At 41.7% G+C, this 20,670-nt stretch overlaps 1 protein-coding gene across 7 annotated transcripts in view; it reads right to left on the bottom strand.

The window, feature by feature from the left end:
• Positions 1-20,670, bottom strand: part of dph6 (diphthamine biosynthesis 6) — a gene marked incomplete in the record, with an annotated part of 75,897 nt that overhangs the window by 36,544 nt on the left and 18,683 nt on the right. For 4 of the 7 annotated variants that reach the window (NM_001442332.1, NM_001442334.1, NM_001442333.1 and 1 more), the window contains 5 exon segments: positions 2,306-2,428; positions 3,038-3,191; positions 6,581-6,674; positions 8,485-8,579; positions 9,254-9,315. In NM_001442332.1, the coding sequence (NP_001429261.1) occupies positions 2,306-2,428; positions 3,038-3,191; positions 6,581-6,674; positions 8,485-8,579; positions 9,254-9,315 (528 nt within the window). 7 annotated transcript variants of the gene reach the window in all.

The raw sequence follows: 20,670 nt of genomic DNA, 5'->3' as shown, positions 1-20,670 counted from the left end.
AAGGCTGGCAGTACGCTGAAGTGCCCACCATATCAATATTGTGCATGTTTGATGATCAGCATACACTGAATTATTGAATAAAGCCGCACGTCTACCCTGCTCTCACCTCAGGCTCACAGCGCTCCAAAACACACATGAAAACAGCACAGAGAAACAAAGAGAACACACTCGCCCACTCACAATAGACTGGCGAAACCCCCATTAGACTTTCACATGGCATCAACTTTGTTTTTCCTTTGCGTTTCGCCACTGTTGAAGAAACGCCGCGCATTAAATATTAACTCCTTTAATATTGTCTCAGCGCTCTCTGAAGGCTGTTTGGTGAAGTAAGACGAGAAACATTAAATATGCTTTTCATCTCCTGCTCAGGATTTTTTTCTCTCTGCTGTCGCGCGCACACACACACACACACACACACACACACACACACACACACACACACACACACACACACACACACACACACACATACACAGAGGCCACTCTTTTAAAAGTTCTGCGGGCGATAACAACAAACAGAAAAAAGCGCGGTTCATTCTCCGGCTTTAATTTGACGTGTGTGTGTGTGTGTGTGTGTGTGTGTGTGTGTGTGTGTGTGTGTGTGTGTGTGTCTCGGTGACGGATGTGACATGCGGCCAAACCAAGAGCCACCTCTTAAAAGTGCATTTTGCTGCACAAGCAGCGGGAAAATGAGAGCGTGTTGTGGAAGACAGGCGTATTAGCCGTCAGCGTTTGAACTGCAGATCTGAGCTCCGCATTCTTCATTATTTCTTCAGTTCTCCAACTCAACACTGCATCTGAGACAACACCAAACACATTCTGTGATCTGACAACACACAAACACACACATACACGCAAACACCACTGCAAACCTGATGGAGAGATTTCGCTCGTAGTTTATTTTGATGTACCACACACGCGGTTAATGACTGTGTATTGTTCACATTGACTCCCCCTGGTGATGTTCGGGGCTGTTTTTACCCCATTGACTTCCATTATAATCACATTTATTGACTGCACAGCCACGATAATCCTGCAGTCTTGATTGATGCTGGTGTCAGTTTTACTGTTAACTCAAACCTAACATCTGAAACAACACCGAGCGTACGCTGAGATCTTCTAGAGAGAGGCACAAACCTGCGACTAACTGCAAATACACATATAAACATCCACTACCTGACTAAAGTCTTGTGGAGGATCCCAGTTATAAGAGCAAGAAACAATAACTGGACTTCTAGCTGATCATTTGGAAAAGTGTAAGAGGATCGATCATCTGCTGATCTCAATCATCAGCAATACTGCAGAAGACCTACTGGAGCGAGCATGGACCAAGATTCTACAGAAATCAGTCAAGTTTGGTGAAGGAGAAGTCATGGTTTGGGGTTCATTCAGTATGGAGAGATCTGCAACATCAACAGCCTGAGGTATCAAGACATCTGTGCTGCCCATTACACTACAAACCACAGGAGAGGGGCAATTCTCCAGCAGGATAGCGCTCCTGCTCATACCTCAGCCTCCACATCAAAGCTCCTGAAAGCAGAGAGTGCTACAGGATTGGCCAGCCCAGACACCAGACATCAACATTATTGAGCTGATGATGAAGAAGGAGGTGTTGAATATGAACACAAGACTCCAGAGGGCGCCGTGTACACTTTTCAGATCTCAAATTTCTCTCATGAGTGCCATTCACGCCTGCTGTTCTCACGTAAATCCACTAGAGGCTGCTGTAGCCTGACTGACCGACTGATCTGGCTGCCTGGTTTTTACCTTGTTTTCAGATTTGACCACATTCTCACCCTGTTATTCACTCTGTTATTTTATTTTTTGGCTTCTGTTTTTGCCTCATCTTCTCTTTGGAACTGTTCTCGAATTGTCACTGTCAACTCCTGTCTGCATCTCAAGCCCTCCATCGTGTACGTGATGAGCTACTGGGAAAACTGGTAACAGTGGAAAAGCTGTACACACGGAGATAAGCGGTCAGCTGGTAGCACGAAAAGAAACAGAAGCCATCAGCGGCATCATACACTGTTTGTTTTAAAGACAAAATGTACCTCATTCTACATAACTCATGTTCTCCAGAAATGTATACAGGGGTACGTGTTCACAATGAGCCTGTGTTGGAAAAATCACACTGCGACATCGATATATAGCGGATATATGATATGAGAGACGTGCTTTGTTTATCTGATTGGATTTGCATTGTAAAGCTTAAAGTTAAAAAGGTCTTTTTTTATTGCGTGTTTGAAGTTTTTAGTAAAAATCACGGCAGATCAATCATGTGTAGACATAAGAGCAGTTTCAGTACTTTGCAAGAGTGTGAAGACGTGCTGTGCTTGGCTCTGGATGTCCGGGTGTTCAGACGGAAGCGCTGATAATCCACTGATCCACTGGAAACCTGAACTGCTGGACGAGTGTGAAACCTCACAACCTACAGCATAAACACACACACACGCGCACACACACACACACACACACACACGCACATGCACACACACACAGACACACACGCACGCACGCACGCACACGCACACACACACACACACACACCACAATTGGTAATAAAAGTGATTTTAATAATAAACAGTTGTGTGAAAAAGTTTGCACCCCCTACTGAATTTCATCAAAGACTCAAGAATACACAAGACGTGTCGCTCGTTTAGTTTTGAATGGAGAAAAGTGCAACATAATATGGCGAATAAAGCCCCGCCTTCTAGTACAGGAGCCAATCAGTGATCACTATAGAGTGATAATTCTCTGAGGGAGGAGCTTCAGTGCAGAGGTGTGTTTATGACAGTTTCTGCAGCTTCATGATGAATCCTCTGAGCTCAGCAACACACTGGAGTCTCAGAGAATACACACACATGAGGAATATATCAGCATGAAGCTGCAGATCTCCACTCTTAAACCAGACAAATACACGAGAAAACAAATGCTCAGTGCTTCTGTAATCTGTATGACAAATAACGAACGTGAGGTACAGTCCGTCCTGTATATATGCACACACACACATACACTCAAGCACACGCACTCAGCTCACCCTCGTCCAGTTGCCATGTGCTCTGTGTGTGTGATGGACATTCTCTCTGGACGTCGGCAGTTTTATCAGCATATTCCAGCTCTTCTGTCATCCTGTCAATGGCGCTCTGGCAAGGACATGCAGAGAGAGACGGCGGTGGTGGCCCTCCGGAGCCCTGCAGGAGACCACACACACACATACACACCCTGAGAACACAGCACACTCTCGCATGCTGGATCAGCTGACCTGCAGGAAATGAATATGAGCATCACGACTCCACCAAATCTACACACACACACACACACACACACACACACACACACACACACACACACACACACACACACTGCAAATCAGTAGCACAAATGTCAATTAAAATTAATATGGATTTACATATTAAGTCAATGCAAAGGCGTTAATAGAAATCAGAAAACTCAGACACGGCACGGAATGAATCTACGCTGTATATCAGCCTTCCTAAAGCTCAGAAACACAGCTACTCTCTCAATAACATCTGTGTTAGCCATTTAGCATTGAAGCTAGAGTCACCGGGCAGACAGAAGCCCTGCCCATCACACGAATTGGTGTGTATTCTGAAGTGGATTTGACGCCTGAATGTAGCGAGTAAACTCAAGATGTTCACGCGTCTATTTACATGCAAATAGCGCTATTTATCCACGCGTGCCGCGTCTGGTGTGAACACAGCATTAGGGTTTGATAGTCAGGCACACTCACGTCAATCTGGCAACCTGCGCTTGTGTAGAGAAGAGAAGAGCCGAGTGAACGTGTCTTCATCCAACAATGCAATACCTAGTTCAACCACTGGGTGTCAAACACTGCAGCTTTAACTGCGCTCGCTAACCATGTGCTGATTAGCATCTTTGAGTTGTAGGCTTAAAAGTATATAAATGTCACTACTGAAATACTGTTTTCTGTAATTAATCAAACTTTTGAGCTGTTATTCCAAAGTATGTAGTTTTTACTAATGGTTTAAAGCTGCACTTTGCTAACCATGTGCTGATTAGCATCTTTGAGCGATAGGCTTAAAACTATAGAAGTGTTCACTACCGAAACAGTTACTTCCTGCAAAATTAGAGGAAACGTTTGGGGTGTTATTACTAAATGTTTAGATTTTTAAACTAATGGTTTAACACTGTGCTCGCTAGCCATGTGCTGACTAGCATTTTTGAGCGATAAGTACTTAAAATGTCATTACCGTAACAATTCTTTCCTGTAATTAACTAAAACTTTCGCTGTGTTTTCCCCCCCATAAATTGTAGTTTTTATTTTTATGTTTACAAAACTGCTCGCTAGCCATGTGCTGCTTAGCATCTTTGAGGTATATAGGCTGAAAAGTCTGTAAAGTGTCACGAGCGCAACATTATTTCCTGCAGTTCAGCCAGAGAGAGGGAGATTGCAGCACGCTGGACACGGCCCACTTTCATTAATGTTTCAGATGTGTTTAATGTCCTGCTGTCATCTGCAGTTGGCCGTATGATAATGAAATTAATTATCCTGCAGCATGTGTGTGTGTGTGTGTGTGTGTGTGTGTGTGTGTGTGTGTGTGTGTCAGTGTGGATCTGTCAGTGTGACGGAGACTCCTCTGGACGGCTGCGTGCGGAGCGGGCAGGATCTCCCAGCGCTGAAGGCCGTGTGGCTGCAGGAGTTTCCTTCTTGAGCAATGCTTTTTCATTTTATCATCGCCTCAAAGGCCAGAATCTCCAGCAACACACAGCAGAACACGAACACACGAGCACACAGAGCCAACAGCTGAGACTGAGGCCACGCATGACCCAAAACACACACACACACACACACACACAGAGACACACAGAGACACACACACACACACACACACACACACACACACACACAGCTAACAACACATCTTACAATGCAACACCATCACAGCACTGCTGCCTTCTGATTGGTCAGTCCAGAGTTGATCAGTTAATGAACGTCTATAGTGAAGTTTTCAGTTCTTATATTTCAGTGTGACGCCCACATGACCCATCACATCACATCACATCACATCACAACTCAATATACCGTCTCAGATATGACATCAAGACTGCACATCTGCAATAGACCCTTACCACGTTTGTGTGTTTCTCGGCAGCAGAAGTTGTCAGAGCTGATATATAATGCCAACAAGGAAAATATACTGTTTTATTTTAAATACACGTCATGTTCTTTACTTTCATTGCATGTGGCAGCGTATCCCTTTATAAAAACAAATAACTCATTTCAACAAGGAAAATACTGAGACAAAGCGCCAGTGTCCTCCTGCTTATAGACATCAGAACAACACACACACAGATGTGCACAGAGAAAACACACACACCTGAAATAACCTTCCCTGTATGACCTGAGTGTGTGCTGCATAATCCGACTGGACATGTTTGTTACAGCGGGCTGAGGGGAATATTGCAGACGCCACATTACAGGCTAGAAATAAGAGGAATAACACTGCTCAAAGCACACATATACACACATCTGCATACATATATATATAGATATATATGCATATATATATATATATATATATATATATATATATATGCACCGGCCACTTTATTAGGTACACCTGACTACTACCGGGTCAGACACCTTTTGCATTCAGAACTGCCTTAATCCTTCATGGCAGAGATTCAACAAGCTACTGGAAATATTCCTCAGAGATTTTGCTCCATATTGTCATGATAGCATCACACAGTTGCTGCAGATTTGTCGGCTGCACATCCATGATGCCAATCTCCCGTTCCACCACATCCCAAAGCTGCTCTATTGGATTGAGCTCTGTGGCGTTGATGCTCAATTGGTACTGACCAGGTTTTTGTCTGTGTATTACAAAGGAACTATGTAGATATTAATACTTCAAATCATCAATGTTTTAAGGTTATATAATCTATAACATATGGTAATTTAATGTACATTTAATTGTACTTTTAAAGACACAACATGTACTATGTTTCATTAAATTATCCAAATTTTATTTTGCTTTTATCTGGTGAGACAGACTCACTAGTGTGTGTGTTTATGCTAATGATGTCACACACTCCATTTCTGCTTTGGTTTTCTAGAAATCAGGGAAACGGAGGCTTACATATGTTGTGTGTTTTATTGGACTGCACAGATCAGCATTAGAACAGAAGCCTGAGGTGTGTTTGGTCTGATAAAACAGCTCTGTTGTTCTCCATGTGCACACGAGCTGAAGCTATTCTCTCAGTCTTACTCTGCTTCATACTGCCATGATGATAATAGTCCCAAAGGATGATGAAGACTACAACTACCATGATTCCACACTGAGCCAGAGTCATCAAAATACACCTTTGTTTGTTGTGAGCACACGCCCTCTAGTGGTGAAAATGACTTGTCGTGCCTATGTTCTGATGCTGGGTGGATGCTGAATGCAGATCTCCATGTCACTAGCTCTGGATTACTCACAGGATGTCTTTCATTTAGAGCTAATCTTATGTTCCAGTTTATTGGTGACCACAGCTTCCAGTTTAATTTTTTACAGTAAAATGGACAGATTTAGTTGTGATTTTACAGTGTGCGCACCTCTGTCTTGTCCTCAGTGTGCATTTTGGTGAAGCGCAAAAAACCTACAGGAGCGAAGGCATCATCTGAGTGGATGACGGTCTCTGTGGCGTCTCTGAAACAAACACACACACACACACACACACACACACACACACACACACACAAACACACACACACACACACACACACACACAAATCATCCACTAACTGCTGTAAAATGTGTACAGTATTACTGACAACTTTGGTTGCCTACACATCACCACGACAGATCAGTTACTGTAGTTGTTGTGTTACCAAAGCAACTGTGGAATCACCACAACAGATCAGTTACTGTAGTCGTTGTGTTACCATAGCAACTGTGGAATCGCCACAACAGATCAATTACTGTAGTCGTTGTGTTACCATAGCAACTGTAGAATCGCCACAACAGATCAATTACTGTAGTCGTTGTGTTACCATAGCAACTGTAGAATCACCACAACAGATTATTTGGTAAAGCATTGCCAGTAATGCTGTAAAAATCGCAAGCGCACGCTAAACGTATAATTACAATTGTGTTGTAAAACTACAGCACAGTTGTACTTGTTAATTTTAAGTGCGCTTTTAAATGTAACAGTATTACTGGGAGCTGAAACTGACAGTAACACTGTACATTTTACAGCAATATTAAGTGTACATTAGTCCACCAAATCAGTTCACTTAAAATAGTGATCAAAGCAAAATAGTTTTTACATTACCTCAGATGTTGTGTTACCATAACAACTATGGAATGACCCCGACAAATTATTATTACAGTTGTTGTTACCATAGCAACCATAGAATGACCACAACAGATCACAATGTGGCAATTCATCCGGTGTGCAAACTCACGGTTATTGCACACTGAATCCAAAAATTTCCTTCGCAATTTTCGCATGATAGAAATTCAATTCGACCTCATCTTGTGTCAGTCGTATTGACACGCTGCCTCCGAAACTTTCAACTGTCATCAAAAAATCCAAACCAGGTTAGATTTTTTCACTTTACACATCTGAAAAAGCCACCGTACAAGCAAAAAGGCAAACACAGAACACTGTTCTTTCAGCTACAGATAACATTATGACAAACACATCGCATACATTAAAGACAGACAGTTGAGAACCGCTATATGCTGAATTCAGAGACTAGCGCACCTCTGCCTTCCTCCTGTTTGGATGTGTGTGTGTGTGTGTGTGTGTGTGTGTGTGTGTGTGTGTCATACATTTGGCGTACTGCCCATAGACATTATAATAAAAAAGCATGGTCTGCTTTCGGTCCGTTGCTTTGACATGTCAATGCAGCTACCATCTTTTATAATGTCTACAGCAGGGATCACCAAACCTGTTCCTGGAGGGCCGGAGTCCTGCAGAGTTTAGCTCCAACCCTAATCAAACACACCTGAACAAGCTAATCAAGCTCTTACTGGGTATACTCGAAACACCCAGGCAGGTGTGTTGAGGCAAGTTGGAGCTGAATCCTGCAGGGACACCGGCTCTTCAGGACCGAGATTAGTGACCCCTGCTGTATAGGTATCTCCAGTCTCTGTTTAGGATTTGTTTATGCACGTGAATGTGTGAACTACCACAAGGGTGAAGTATCACAATGAACCAAAACTCCAGTGATTTCCTGAAATAAACTTTGCATTTGAGGATAATCATAGACCAATTTTTCGCATATGAACACGAATAAAACGCATACAAACATTTCAGACTTCAGTGTGCAATCACCTTCACTCTGCATCATGGCTATTTTCTAGTTCTGGGTGTACATTGGTTATTGCAGTGCATTGTGGGACTGATTGAGAGCACTTCAGAATGTCCAGCGTGGTTTTGGACACCGCTAGGAAAGGCACTTTTGTTCATGGGTGTAGGGGAAACTCTGGGATACAGCATAAGGGTTCTTACATGATGATCTTCTTTTTGAAGAGCGGACAGTCGAGGGTGAAGGTCTCGTATTCTCCACCTTCACCACAGATGTGAACGCCATACTTCTCTGACAGCTGAAACAAACACACACTCATCATCAATACATCACACACTCATCAGGGAGAAATCTTTAACACATCTCAAACACTACACAACTCAACACTCGATCACTTCTGCCGGATTTCAGCAAAACCTTCATGCTTTATATTGAAACGCTCTGAAAAAAGGCTGCATTTAGACTATCAATATGTTCAGCAGTCCTAAAGAGACTAGAGAAAGCCAACATGGGAAAATACTATATCAATATTACATTAAAGAGTACGAGTCTGCTGTGGTGATTCTACAGTTGCTATGGTAACACAACAACTGTAGCAATTCATTTGTTGTAGTGATTCTACAGTTGCTATGGTAACAACAACTACAGTAATTAATGTGTTGTGATGATTCTACAGTTGCTATGGTAACACAACAACTACAGTAATTAATGTGTTGTGGTGATTCTACTGTTGCTATGGCAACACAACACCTACAGTAATTGATTTGTTGTGGTGATTCTACAGTTGCTATGGTAACACAACAGCTCTAGTAATTGATTTGTTGTGATGATTCTACAGTTGCTATGGTAACACAACAACTCTAGTAATTGATCTGTTGTGGTGATTCTACAGTTGCTATGGTAACACAACATTGACAAATTTAGGTATTTATTTATTTTGGGAATGAGGAATGGAGGCTGCTGTTCTCTGACCTCGTGCAGATACGGCTCCATCTCCGCCAGCGATTTTCCTAGATGTTTGTCTGGATGCAGACCTGCACAAACACAACAGCAGCAGGCTGTGAGAGATCAGTGCGAGATGCTTGAGATGTCCCTCATGCACTGCGTCTGTTAATGAGGAAGCTTCATATTCATCTCCCACACATACACAGCCTTCAATACCTCGATCTGCAGCTCAGAAACCAAAGCTGATCAAATCCCACATGATGAACAGACACATATAACTGCACGTCATTTAAAAATGCGATTAAAACTGATATGAAAACATGATGAAAACACGTGCATCAGTATGCGTGATGTGATTTACTGTTATCAGAAGATGTGATGATAGAAATATGCATGATGATCACATTGTAAAACATCTGATATATGTAACTGCAAAAGTTCATCATCACAGTGGCTCAGTATTATTGTATTATTTGCACTTAACTATTAATCTGCTTTTAGAGATATGTAACAATTATTAGAAATGTGTGTGTGTGTGTGATGTAGTGTTCAAACTGTCATTGAAGACCCATAGATTCACATGTGATCAAACGACTACTCGACAACAAGAATATTTGTGGACTGTTTTGTATTATTGTCAATGTTTCAGCCCTCACACACTCCAGTATGAAGCATATTCATTTAAAATGCCCCAAACCTCCATTCCCTGTGAAACGCCCCAATCAATCAGGTGCTTAAACTCGAACCCCCGTTCACTTCAAACCGCAAACAAGCCCCTTCATGACTGGCGTCAACCGCTGAAAGACACGATTTCTCCCGCCAGACCCCAGAGCTCAAAAACAGCCCAAACCACGAGCCCTGAGGGAGCGCGAGCTCTGGACGAGTGTGTGCTTTCAGAGGATCAATGAGAACGCGAGCGGCCCCATTACCCGGCCCTGGGGAACGCCGCTCATAATGAGTGCGAGAAGAGCTCTTCTTAACCCCACACAAAAGGTAACAGGGAGAACGCCATTAAAATTCAATCCCATTCAAACACCCTTTTAATTAGTCATGCCTTTTAAACTGGTTTTAATGACTGATTTCAAACTGCTAACAGCGAGACTGTTTTATAATTTGTTCATTAATGTCTTGATTTTAAATAAAAGATGAAGCGCAGCACAATTTCATATTTGATGCTGGGATTAGGGCGGCGCGATACATCGAAATGAAGTCAATATCACCATTAGTCTGATTTAATTATGGCAAATTTATGCGCTAATGGTTTTGAAGTGTGGCGTTTACTGAAGCGCATGCTGGAGTGGAGGATTTCCATTTGAGGGAAGAACAAAATTAGGACATTATAGATTTGAAGACTTCATTAATTATCTGCCCTCCAGTGAACTTTTTTCAAATATTTCCCAAGTAATGTTTAACAGAACAAGGACTTTTTTACAGTATTAATGGAGAAAACTGTGTTTCTTTTAGTTCAGTTGCAATAATTTATTTGTTTTAAAATGCAAAAACTGATTAGGACATGGTTATCCACAGAATAAACCGCTGTTGTCCAACGACTGCCTAATTACCCTAACTTTACCCTGATTAAGCATATAAATGTCACTTTAAGATGAAAACTAGTTGCAAAATAAGTATTAAAATATGATGTGCTGTCATTATAGCAGAACAAAAACACTTGAGAAATACACTACAGGCCACTTTATTAGGTACACCTGACTAGTAGCGGGTTGGACCCCTTTTGCCTTCAGAACTGCCTTAATCCTCGTCGATTCAACAAGTTACTGGAGATATTCCCCAGAGATTTTACTCCATATTGTCATGATAGCATCACACAGTTGCTGCAGATTTGTCGGCTGCACATCCATGATGCCAATCTCCCGTTCCACCACATCCCAAAGCTGCTCTATTAGATTGAGCTCTGGTGTCTGTGGAGGCCATTTGAGTACAGTGAACTCATCGTCATGTTCAGCAGTCTGAGATGATTGAGCTTTATGACATGCTGCGTTATCCTGCTGGAAGTAGCCATCAGAAGATGGAGACACTGTGCTCATAAAGGGATGGACATGGTCTGCAGCAATACTCAGGATGGCTGTGGCGTTGATGCTCAATTGGTACTAATGGACCCAAAGAAAATCTCCCCCACACCATTACACCACCACCAGCAGCCTGAACCGCTGATACAAGGCAGGATGATCCATGCTTTCATGTTGTTGTGAGCCGAGCATCTGAATGTGTCAGCAGAAATGGAGACTCATCAGAGCAGCAACGTTTCTCCAATCTTCTATTGTCCAGTTTTGGTGAGTCTGTGTGAATTGTAGCCTCAGTTTCCTGTTCTTAGCTGACAGGAGCGGCACCCGGTGTGCTCTTCTGCTGCTGTAGCCCATCCGCCTCAAGGTTGGACGTGTTGTGTGTTCAGAGATGCTCTTCTGCAGAGCTCGGTTGTAACGAGTGCTTATTTGAGTTACTGTTGCCTTTCTATCAGCTGGAACCAGTCTGGCCATTCTCCTCTGACCTCTGGCCTCATCATCAAGGCATTTGCGCCCACAGAACTGCCGCTCACTGGGTATTTGCTCTTTGTCGGAGCATTCTCTGTAAACCCTAGAGATGGTTGTGCGTGAAAATCCCAGTAGATCAGCAGTTTCTGAAATACTCAGAGCAGCCCGTCTGGCAGCAACAACCATGCCACGTTCAAAGTCTCTTAAATCCCCTTTCTTCCTCATTCTGATGCTCAGTTTAAACTGCAGCAGATCCTCTTGACCATGTCTACATGCCTGTGAGCTGCCGTCATGTGATTGGCTGATTAGAAATGTGCGTTAAATTCATACTGAAAAGAGCTCAATTTTAACAGCATGCATTAGTAGTGTAAACTCACAGTAAAGCAGTCTGAAAGCACATAAACGCAGCAGATCTGGACCAACAGTTTCCACGCTGGCTCAATATATTCAGCGCTTTCCAGCTGGGCTGCAGTCCCGATCTCTCATTTACATGAGCGGCACGGCGTTCATCCATCCGCACCTGTTTTACTACCTGACCTAAAGCTAATTACCTCGGCCCCTTATGGCACATTAAACACAAATAAGCCACTCCAAGCACCATTCATCTGTCGGAGCGTCCATCCTCGCTGCCCTTTAGACAAGCAGAGCCCAGAGGAGCCGAACGCCTTCAACTCATTATTATCCTATAAAACTCACGTTTAATCCAGTCAACTTCCGAGCCAGTGATCTGGCCATAAATGGATTTTCAGAAAGTTTTGCATCAGATTTCATGAGGACACAAGCTCTTACAGTACAGCCAGAGACGTGAAGCTCTCTTTAGGCTGATGGATGAAGCCGGACAGAACATGACAAAGGCAGTCATTTTCAACAGTATATGGATGCAGCCTTTATGATGCAAGCTGAGACTGCATCACTCAGCGATGCGATGTCAGACACAATGCACTCAAATGGAGCGAGTGACGTCACCGTGACGGGTAGGGTTAGGTGAGCCCATTAAAAAGCATTAGATGCAGCCCAGATTGCACTGCACCAGGTCTGCAGCCAGACCCCTCTCGTCATTTTTCATGTGTCAGGCAGTTTTGAGGTCTATTCTGCATCTGTAGTGTCATTATTCAGAATACTGCACAGAACACACTCAAATCACTCATGTGCAGGTGAAGTCAGAATCATCAGCCCTCCTGTTTACTTTTAAATGATCCAAAAAACACTAGAAAAGTGTTATATATATTGCTGACTTGTGCACTAAAATTATCCCAAAGAATTTTCGGTCCCACTTTTTATTGTGGCCTTAACTAATATGTACTTACACAGGAATTAATTACTTGTTACAATGTAATTAATGTGTAAATACATGTATTTACTGTGTACTTATACTTGATTAAATACTTCATTTCCAAATGATCAGATAGAAGTCCAGTTATTATTTCTTGCTCCTACAACTGAGATCCACCACAAGACTTTAGTCAGGAAGTGTATCTATACTGAAAAGAGCAGCCTGGACATTCTTCAAACATTCTTTTACTGAGATTCACAGAACCGCTGATATAGATATCAGACTGCAATAGCAGTAAAGCGAGTAAAGTAAATCGTCAGGCTTTCAGGATGCGTTTTCTTCCTCCTGTCTTCCAAAACAGTAATTATAATGAGTATTATTAATTAAATCACCCATTAATTGTATTTTTTAACATCTACCCCCCATCCAAACCCTAAACCCAAGCCTCACAATGTAAAAACAGTGATTATAATGAGCATTAATTATATTAATTAATTAACGTCTACCCAACCCTAATGTTACCCCTTACAGTACTAATGAGTAATATTTATTAAATGACCCATTCAATTGTATTTTATCAATGTCCACCCCTACCCTGACCCTAAACACAACCATCGCAGCTCTGTTAAAACACTAATTATTGTTGTACAGTAACTGTATTATAATATAACTCTCGCCGTATCTCTTCTACAGATTTCCCTGGGTTGGAGAATCTCTGAATGTGTTGTGTTCAGGGTAATCGTCAGCTATATCAGCGCTCATCAATGAGCCTCCAGCACGGCATCATTAAACTCTGCCTACATGCTTAACATCTGCTGGAGGTGAATGAGAACGCGCTGAAGTTTCCTCCTGACAGCTCGCCTTTAATCCCTGCCTCGGCCCGGGAAATTGGATTCATGTCGGGGAACATTTTAGCTTTAAAAGCGGATGAAGTGAGCATCGGCGCAGGAAGGTGAGCTGGTTCATCCTTTGAACAGTGTTTCTGAGCCGAAACAATAGCAGCGGTATCACCTGATCAGCGGCAGAAAGAGAAACGAGCGCACATGAGATGCTGAGATTAACAGCGATCGCAGAATTCACCTTATCTGAAATTCAACAGCTGTGTGAGGAATAATAGCAGCGGCATGAATACAATCCAGCACACACATCTCGCTGATTTAATCTGCCCCAGCGTATAAATGGAATAAAGCTGCAATTATAACCCCATCCGATGTGTATCACGAGCGGTTAACACTGACAGGCTTATAGAAGCGCAGTATTGGACACATTAAAGCAGTGATAAAAACATTAAGCGCACTAAACTCCAGCAATCGATTCAGGTTTATGATTGCATACGTATGAAGCTTTATAGAAGATCTCATAATGAACAATGAAGGCTCATGGTGGTGAATGATGCTGTGATTGGGAGTCTTTACTGTTACAGTTAACTGCAGCACATCTGCTTTATTGATATCAGCCCTGTTAGCATCAGAAATGATTCCAGTGCAACAGGATAAGAGCTCCTGGAGGGATTTTGTGCTCAAGTGTCACATTTAAAGATTTTTGTAAGCAAGCATTTACGTAAAAAATGGATTTTAAGAAAACAAAAAAAAATTATATACACACTATACACACACACACACATATATATATATATATATATATATATATATATATATATATATATATATATATATATATATATATATATATACACACATAGTGTATATATAATTATTTTTTTTGTTTTCTGTTTTGTTATATATTCGGTCTGGTTCTCGAATCTGATATCCGTTTGATATTCTGCAATATCAGCACTCATACAGCCTCTTCACCCTTGTGTATTACTCCGCCCACACAGAGTGACAGCAGATCAATGCACTCACTACAGTCTGACAAATATTGCAGCTGCTGGACAACATCATGCATTATGGAGGCTTGTTCCGGTGAGCATGTAGTTGTTTAGATTGATATTATGCAGTTTATTTATAAGGACAGTGCCTATTTTAAATATTCATAATTTCAGAGATTCATCGCATCAGCCTGTCATACTGAGCAGAGCAAAGGCGGTTGACGCTCCGCCACAAGATGGCGACAGAGATCGCATAATGAACCCTGCGTTTACACCAGACACAGAACGCGCGTCAAGCGCAAGTGATTTACATGTTAAGTCAATTCAAACGCGTGAATAGACATCCTGCGGCACGATACGCGCAAATGGCGTAGAGCGAATGACGTAAATTGCACGAATGGTGTGGCGCGTATGGCGCGATATGTGCGAATGGCGAGGCACAAATTGAGCGTTTTGTGCGTTTAAAGTGCGTTTTGTGCGAATTGCTCGAGTTCGAAAGTCTGAACTTCAGCAGACATTCATGCGCCGCTAACCAATCAGGAGCTTGCTCTTGTGGGGGTGTGATTGTGACGTGCACCTGTTGTTGGTGTCCTGGGGGAAATCCTCCTGCCGACACTGACAACAAGTCATCAAACTGGGCTCGGCTGAAGCACTACTGAAAGCCTCCATCATCCTGGTTCAGTTTCTGGAGGAGCTGATGAACTCAGAGCTGCTGCACCTCTGAAATGATGTAGTGGACTCAGACACGGCCCTAAACGTATCGACGCTGTTTTCAGCCTTCATAAAGCACATCAACACTGTTATTTTCTCAATATAATCCATGTTAGCCATTTAGCTATGAAGCTAGAGTCACCGGGCAGACAGAAGCCCTGTCCATCACACGAATCCGCGTCTGTTCTGAAGTGAATTTGACGCGAATGAAGCAAGTACACTTAGATGTTCAAGCAGATATTTACATGCGAATAGAAACTCTGCGTAATTTCAAACTACAGCTGATCAAATCATTATTGAACAGGTAAGAGATGCTCTAAGTCGATCTCTCTGTGTTGTATGTAGTAGGGCTGTGTTTACACCACAGTAATCTGCCTGCTGTTATGGGGTTAATTATTGTGATCTCCTGACTGCAACAGAGACCTGGAAAATCTCTGTAGACTGATGCGTTTCATGTTGTTCAGCCTTATAATCTTAAAATGACACATGGTTGTATATCATCACTGGTGAGACTCAGAGTCTCGAGTCAAAGCCTCTGAGCAGTGCCGATATGCAGCGATATCATACTGCTACACATATGATATTGTTTATATGTACACATATTTACTGTCATGGTTGTGGGTTTGTGCACTCGCCGGATTGCTTGTTTTGGTTTGCTCCAGCACGTGTTATTGTGTCTGTGTTGTTTTGATCACGTGTTCTGCATCATCAGCTGATCTGATTAGCCGGCCAGCTGTGGCTCGTTATCGCGACTGAATCAGTGCGCTGGCCCTACGTCTCCTAGTCAGTTTGTTTGGTTGTTTACATCTCTTGTTTAGGACTGGCGTGGACCTGTCTCTGGATTTCAGTTTGGTTTTGGATTCCTTGTTTATTTTTATTGACTGTGGGTACTGTATATTACCTCCGGACAATAAATCACTTGCAATTGGGTTCATCTGTTTTTCTTTTCTTAAGAAAGTGTGACAAACATACATACATTATTAAAACACACATTTTATTAATAATATTTGCCCATTAATTGTATTTTAAGCCAAAAACTGTAATTTTAATGAAAAATTATTTATATTTTGTATTAAATCACCCATTTTATTATTTATATGTTAAATTTATATTTTATTTATGCTTTTAGTATTATTTATTGATCATTTTATTAGTAATAAACTACCCATTAATTGTATTATTTATTTATTTTAATCATTATTTTTTGCATGTTTTAAGATTTAGATGATTGTGCAGGTAGAAGAAACGACACTTCACAGTTTTCAGCTGAAGCTCATCTTAAAGCCGTGCACAGGTAATCATTATTACTGGTTATAATTATTGTTTCCTCTTTTATAGTATTCCAAGCAGCTACTGGCAGTGAAAGATGCAGACGAGCATTAAAACGCCAACAAGAGGCTTCAAAGTAAATTCAGGATAAAACGTTGAAGAGGCACTTCTGAAAAATAAATAAATAATAATGAGGAAATCTGTCAAAGCTGCCAGAACATCAGCACTGCGCCACACTTTCATTTCTAACACTACTGCAGTCCATGCTTTTGGCATCACAATGTTTAACAACAGCTTTTCAGCATCTCAAGACATGAACACTTCACCTCTAGCCACCTAATTAGGTCAATTACTTTAAAAAATATATATATAAATATATAAAATAATATGTATACTGGGGCGGCATGGTATCTCAGTGGTTAGCACTGTGGCCTCACAGCAAGAAGGTCTCTGGTTCGAGTCCTGCCTGGGTCAGTTAGCGTTTCTGTGTGGAGTTTGCATGTTCTCCCCGTGTTGGTGTGGGTTTCCTCCGGGTGCTCTGGTTTCCCCCACAGTCCAAACACATGCGCTATAGGGGAACTGATCAATTACACTTCAACTTCAGACTGATGATTTGTGATAAAAAAGCAGATTATCAAGATTATCAAGAAACCCACATGTTGAGGAAAGGGTCGTGCGCTGTTAAATAATGAGAATATAACGCCGAGCATCTGAAGTGGAAAAGTTCATGCCGGCAGAGTTTGTATAATTGTGGGAAATAAATTCATAAAGCTGCAATAAAATGGAAAGCGGCGACACTGCGAACAGACCTTTCCACTTCACACATGCCAATTTATAGCGGAGCTGTCATCCAATTAACTGCGGGAACAGCAGCCGTCTCACCCACACAAATCAACCAATTAACTAATTACAGGAGGATCTGACGCCGCCGTGTTTACCAGACAATTACTTCAGCTCGGCTGCGCAGAGGTGGAGACGAGAGAGAAGTTCTGCTCCACTTTCTGACACGATTACGACTTCAGATTTTCCTGCAAAACAAGCTTTACTTACTGCGAGTTTGTGTCCTGTTTCCAGAGCAAATATCTAAACACTTAAATCAAGACGCATCTTCTAGACAAGCCTGTTTTCAGGAGTATTGAGTCAAAATGAAGTGAGTTCCTCCTCAAGACAAGCTGAATAATCTACTAATGGGGCACGCTAAATAATCTTCCCTTAATCTTCCTAATTTTCCCTTTTGACATTAGATTATTCTGCTTCCCCCATTGGCAGATTATTTTAGCTTGTCTTAAGGACAAACTCACTTCAGTTTGACTTATTATTTCTAAAAACAACACAGCAGGCTCTATCTATTTAGTGATTTTGGGGCTCTAAGCAATTCCAACCACAGGCCCAAAAGTTTTAAAATGCACCTTTTGTATTTATTTTTTGCTGTTTTTTCTTAAATCATTCGATCTCCTTTTCTACATTTTATTGTATAATGCAAAATAATAACATGTAAAACACCCTGTAAAACTTGTGAAACTTTTTGTTTTCTTAAGATGAATACACAGCTAAACATATTTAATTAACTATTTCGTGTTTAAAACTAAATCTTCACTGATTTGACTGCTAGACTGCTCCAAGATTGAAGGAGGGGGACACATTTGCGCATATGTAATCATTTTTAGACCCTCGCTGTACAAATTATGATAGAAAACAACGTTATAAATAATTAATAGGTATCATTTATACTTCTAGGTATTTATTTGGGGGCCCTCAGATTTCCAGGGGCCCTAAGCAGACGCTTACCTTGCTTATTGGTTAAATCACACACCCGGTGCAATAAGGGCAAGACGTGTTTGCTGTGATGTGTTGCTATTTTCAAACCAGCACAGCAGTAATTTTGGAGATTAGAGCTGAACTTAGATATAGTTTGGAAGGAAATCTTTGTGTTTAACAAAGGAGATTAAACATGTGGGCTAATGGATGTGTTCAGTGGAGTGAGTGTCCACCGTTTCCTCACTCCACCAAAGTAAAGGAGTAAAAGTAAAGAGAAAGTAAAGAGGCTGAATGGAGGAGGCTCGTTCTTTATCCTGGCGCTGCAGATGCTCTGTTTAGCTGTGTTCTCGCTAGTGAAGCGTTCAGCTTTTCCTCTTACAGAGTCGCCATGTAAATAGCAAATGCACCATGGAGCGACACAACTGACTCTTAACGGGAATGAGAGACGAGACTCTGATGCAGGTTCTGCTCAAAACACAGCCAGAACTCATGAAGAGGATCAGCACAGCCCTGTTAGAGCATGCGCTGGGGGTGAAGAGTGAATTTATCTGTCCTTAAAACAGCAGAAGTGCATTCAGACAGTCTCTTAACGCTTTGTGCCGTTTGCTTTGTGCTTAGATCATTAAAATAGAGCCCACTACGTTGTGCTTGTCTAGAAAATGCTTCTTGATTTAAGAATTTTTAGATATTTGGACTAGAAACAAGACAAAAAATCAAATAAATAATAATTATCCGGTTAATAATAATTCATTTACATTAACAGCACGGTTTAATTTCAAGTTATGAATGAATGCCAGTTAGCAACAAATAATAGCTCAACATAGCTGACAGGATTCATTAGATGAGGGATAATTGACGTTGATTTTATTTATTTTTTAATGATGTGATGTGCTTTATTTTGTTAGAACTCAACAAACCGCTCGTTCAGTTATTCCTTATTTGACTGATGAATCTGATTAAAGTTTTCAGGATGAAGCTTTGATGTGATTTGTGACATAACTGAAATCATTCAGCGTAGTGATATGGAGCTGCAATGCGCTCTAAACCTGCCGGTACTACTTTAGCTGAAAACAATTAGAATGCTCGTCGGCCAATCAGAATCAAGCATTCCACAGACTCATCGTACAACATTAATTATTCTATATAAGGGTACGGCAGTGGCGCAGTAGGTAGTGCTGTCGCCTCACAGCACTCAGGTCGCTGGTTCGAGCCTCAGCTCAGTTGGTGTTTCTGTGTGGAGTTTGCATGTTCTCCCTGCATTCGCGTGGGTTTCCCCCACAGTCCGAACACATGTGGTACAGGTGAATTGGGTAGGCTAAATTGTCCGTAGTGTATGAGAGTGTGTGTGTGAATGTGTGTGTGGATGTTTCCCAGAGATGGGTTGCGGCTAGAAGGGCATCCACTACGTAAAAACATGCTGGATAAGTTGGCGATTCATACCCCGGATAATTAAAGGGACTAAGCCGACAAGAAAATGAATGAATCAATATTCAATATTCTATATAAGTAGCTTTATCAAAAAGTAACGCGCTGCACATGTGTGCCTCACTGTAAAGTCGACCATATTTATAATCTACCCCTTTATTTATCTGTAAAAATGAAATTGCTTCATGACACAATGCATTAATGCTAATGAATCAAACCTTACAGTACAGAGCTTAAATCATATAGTGAGTAAACTCTGAGTAATTATGCTGGGTTTGTTCATTTATTTTACAGCACAGGTGATAAAGAGCACACAGTAGGTCTTGTTTTGTGCTTCTTCCGGAGGCGAGTAAATAAATGTGCTTCATTTCTGTAAATCAGCTCAATCTGTCTGATGTCAACATCGATTCAAAACTAACAAGGACCAGTTCATCAGCCTCCTAACTCAATCCTCATGCACACACCGCTGCCAGTAAAACAGAGATGCTGAAGTCTTCCTGCAGTCGCGGTGTAAATGTTATTTTTATCCCACAGTCGTAATGTGAGGCCAGAGCATGTGGCGTCGTGACCCCTGACAGCACTTATTTCCACCTGTAGTGTGTGTGTGTGTGTGTTCAGCACACCTCCGCCACCCCTATACACACCCACGACCCGCCAAACACATGAAAACTGCAATTACTGCCGGCCC

This window comes from Danio rerio, chromosome 17 (assembly GCF_052040795.2).
Source record: "Danio rerio strain M-AB ecotype USA chromosome 17, GRCz13ab, whole genome shotgun sequence".
NCBI classification, from domain to species: domain Eukaryota; kingdom Metazoa; phylum Chordata; class Actinopteri; order Cypriniformes; family Danionidae; genus Danio; species Danio rerio.
Note: the sequence above shows the minus strand (reverse complement) of the source record. Positions and strands in the feature narration are given on the sequence as shown.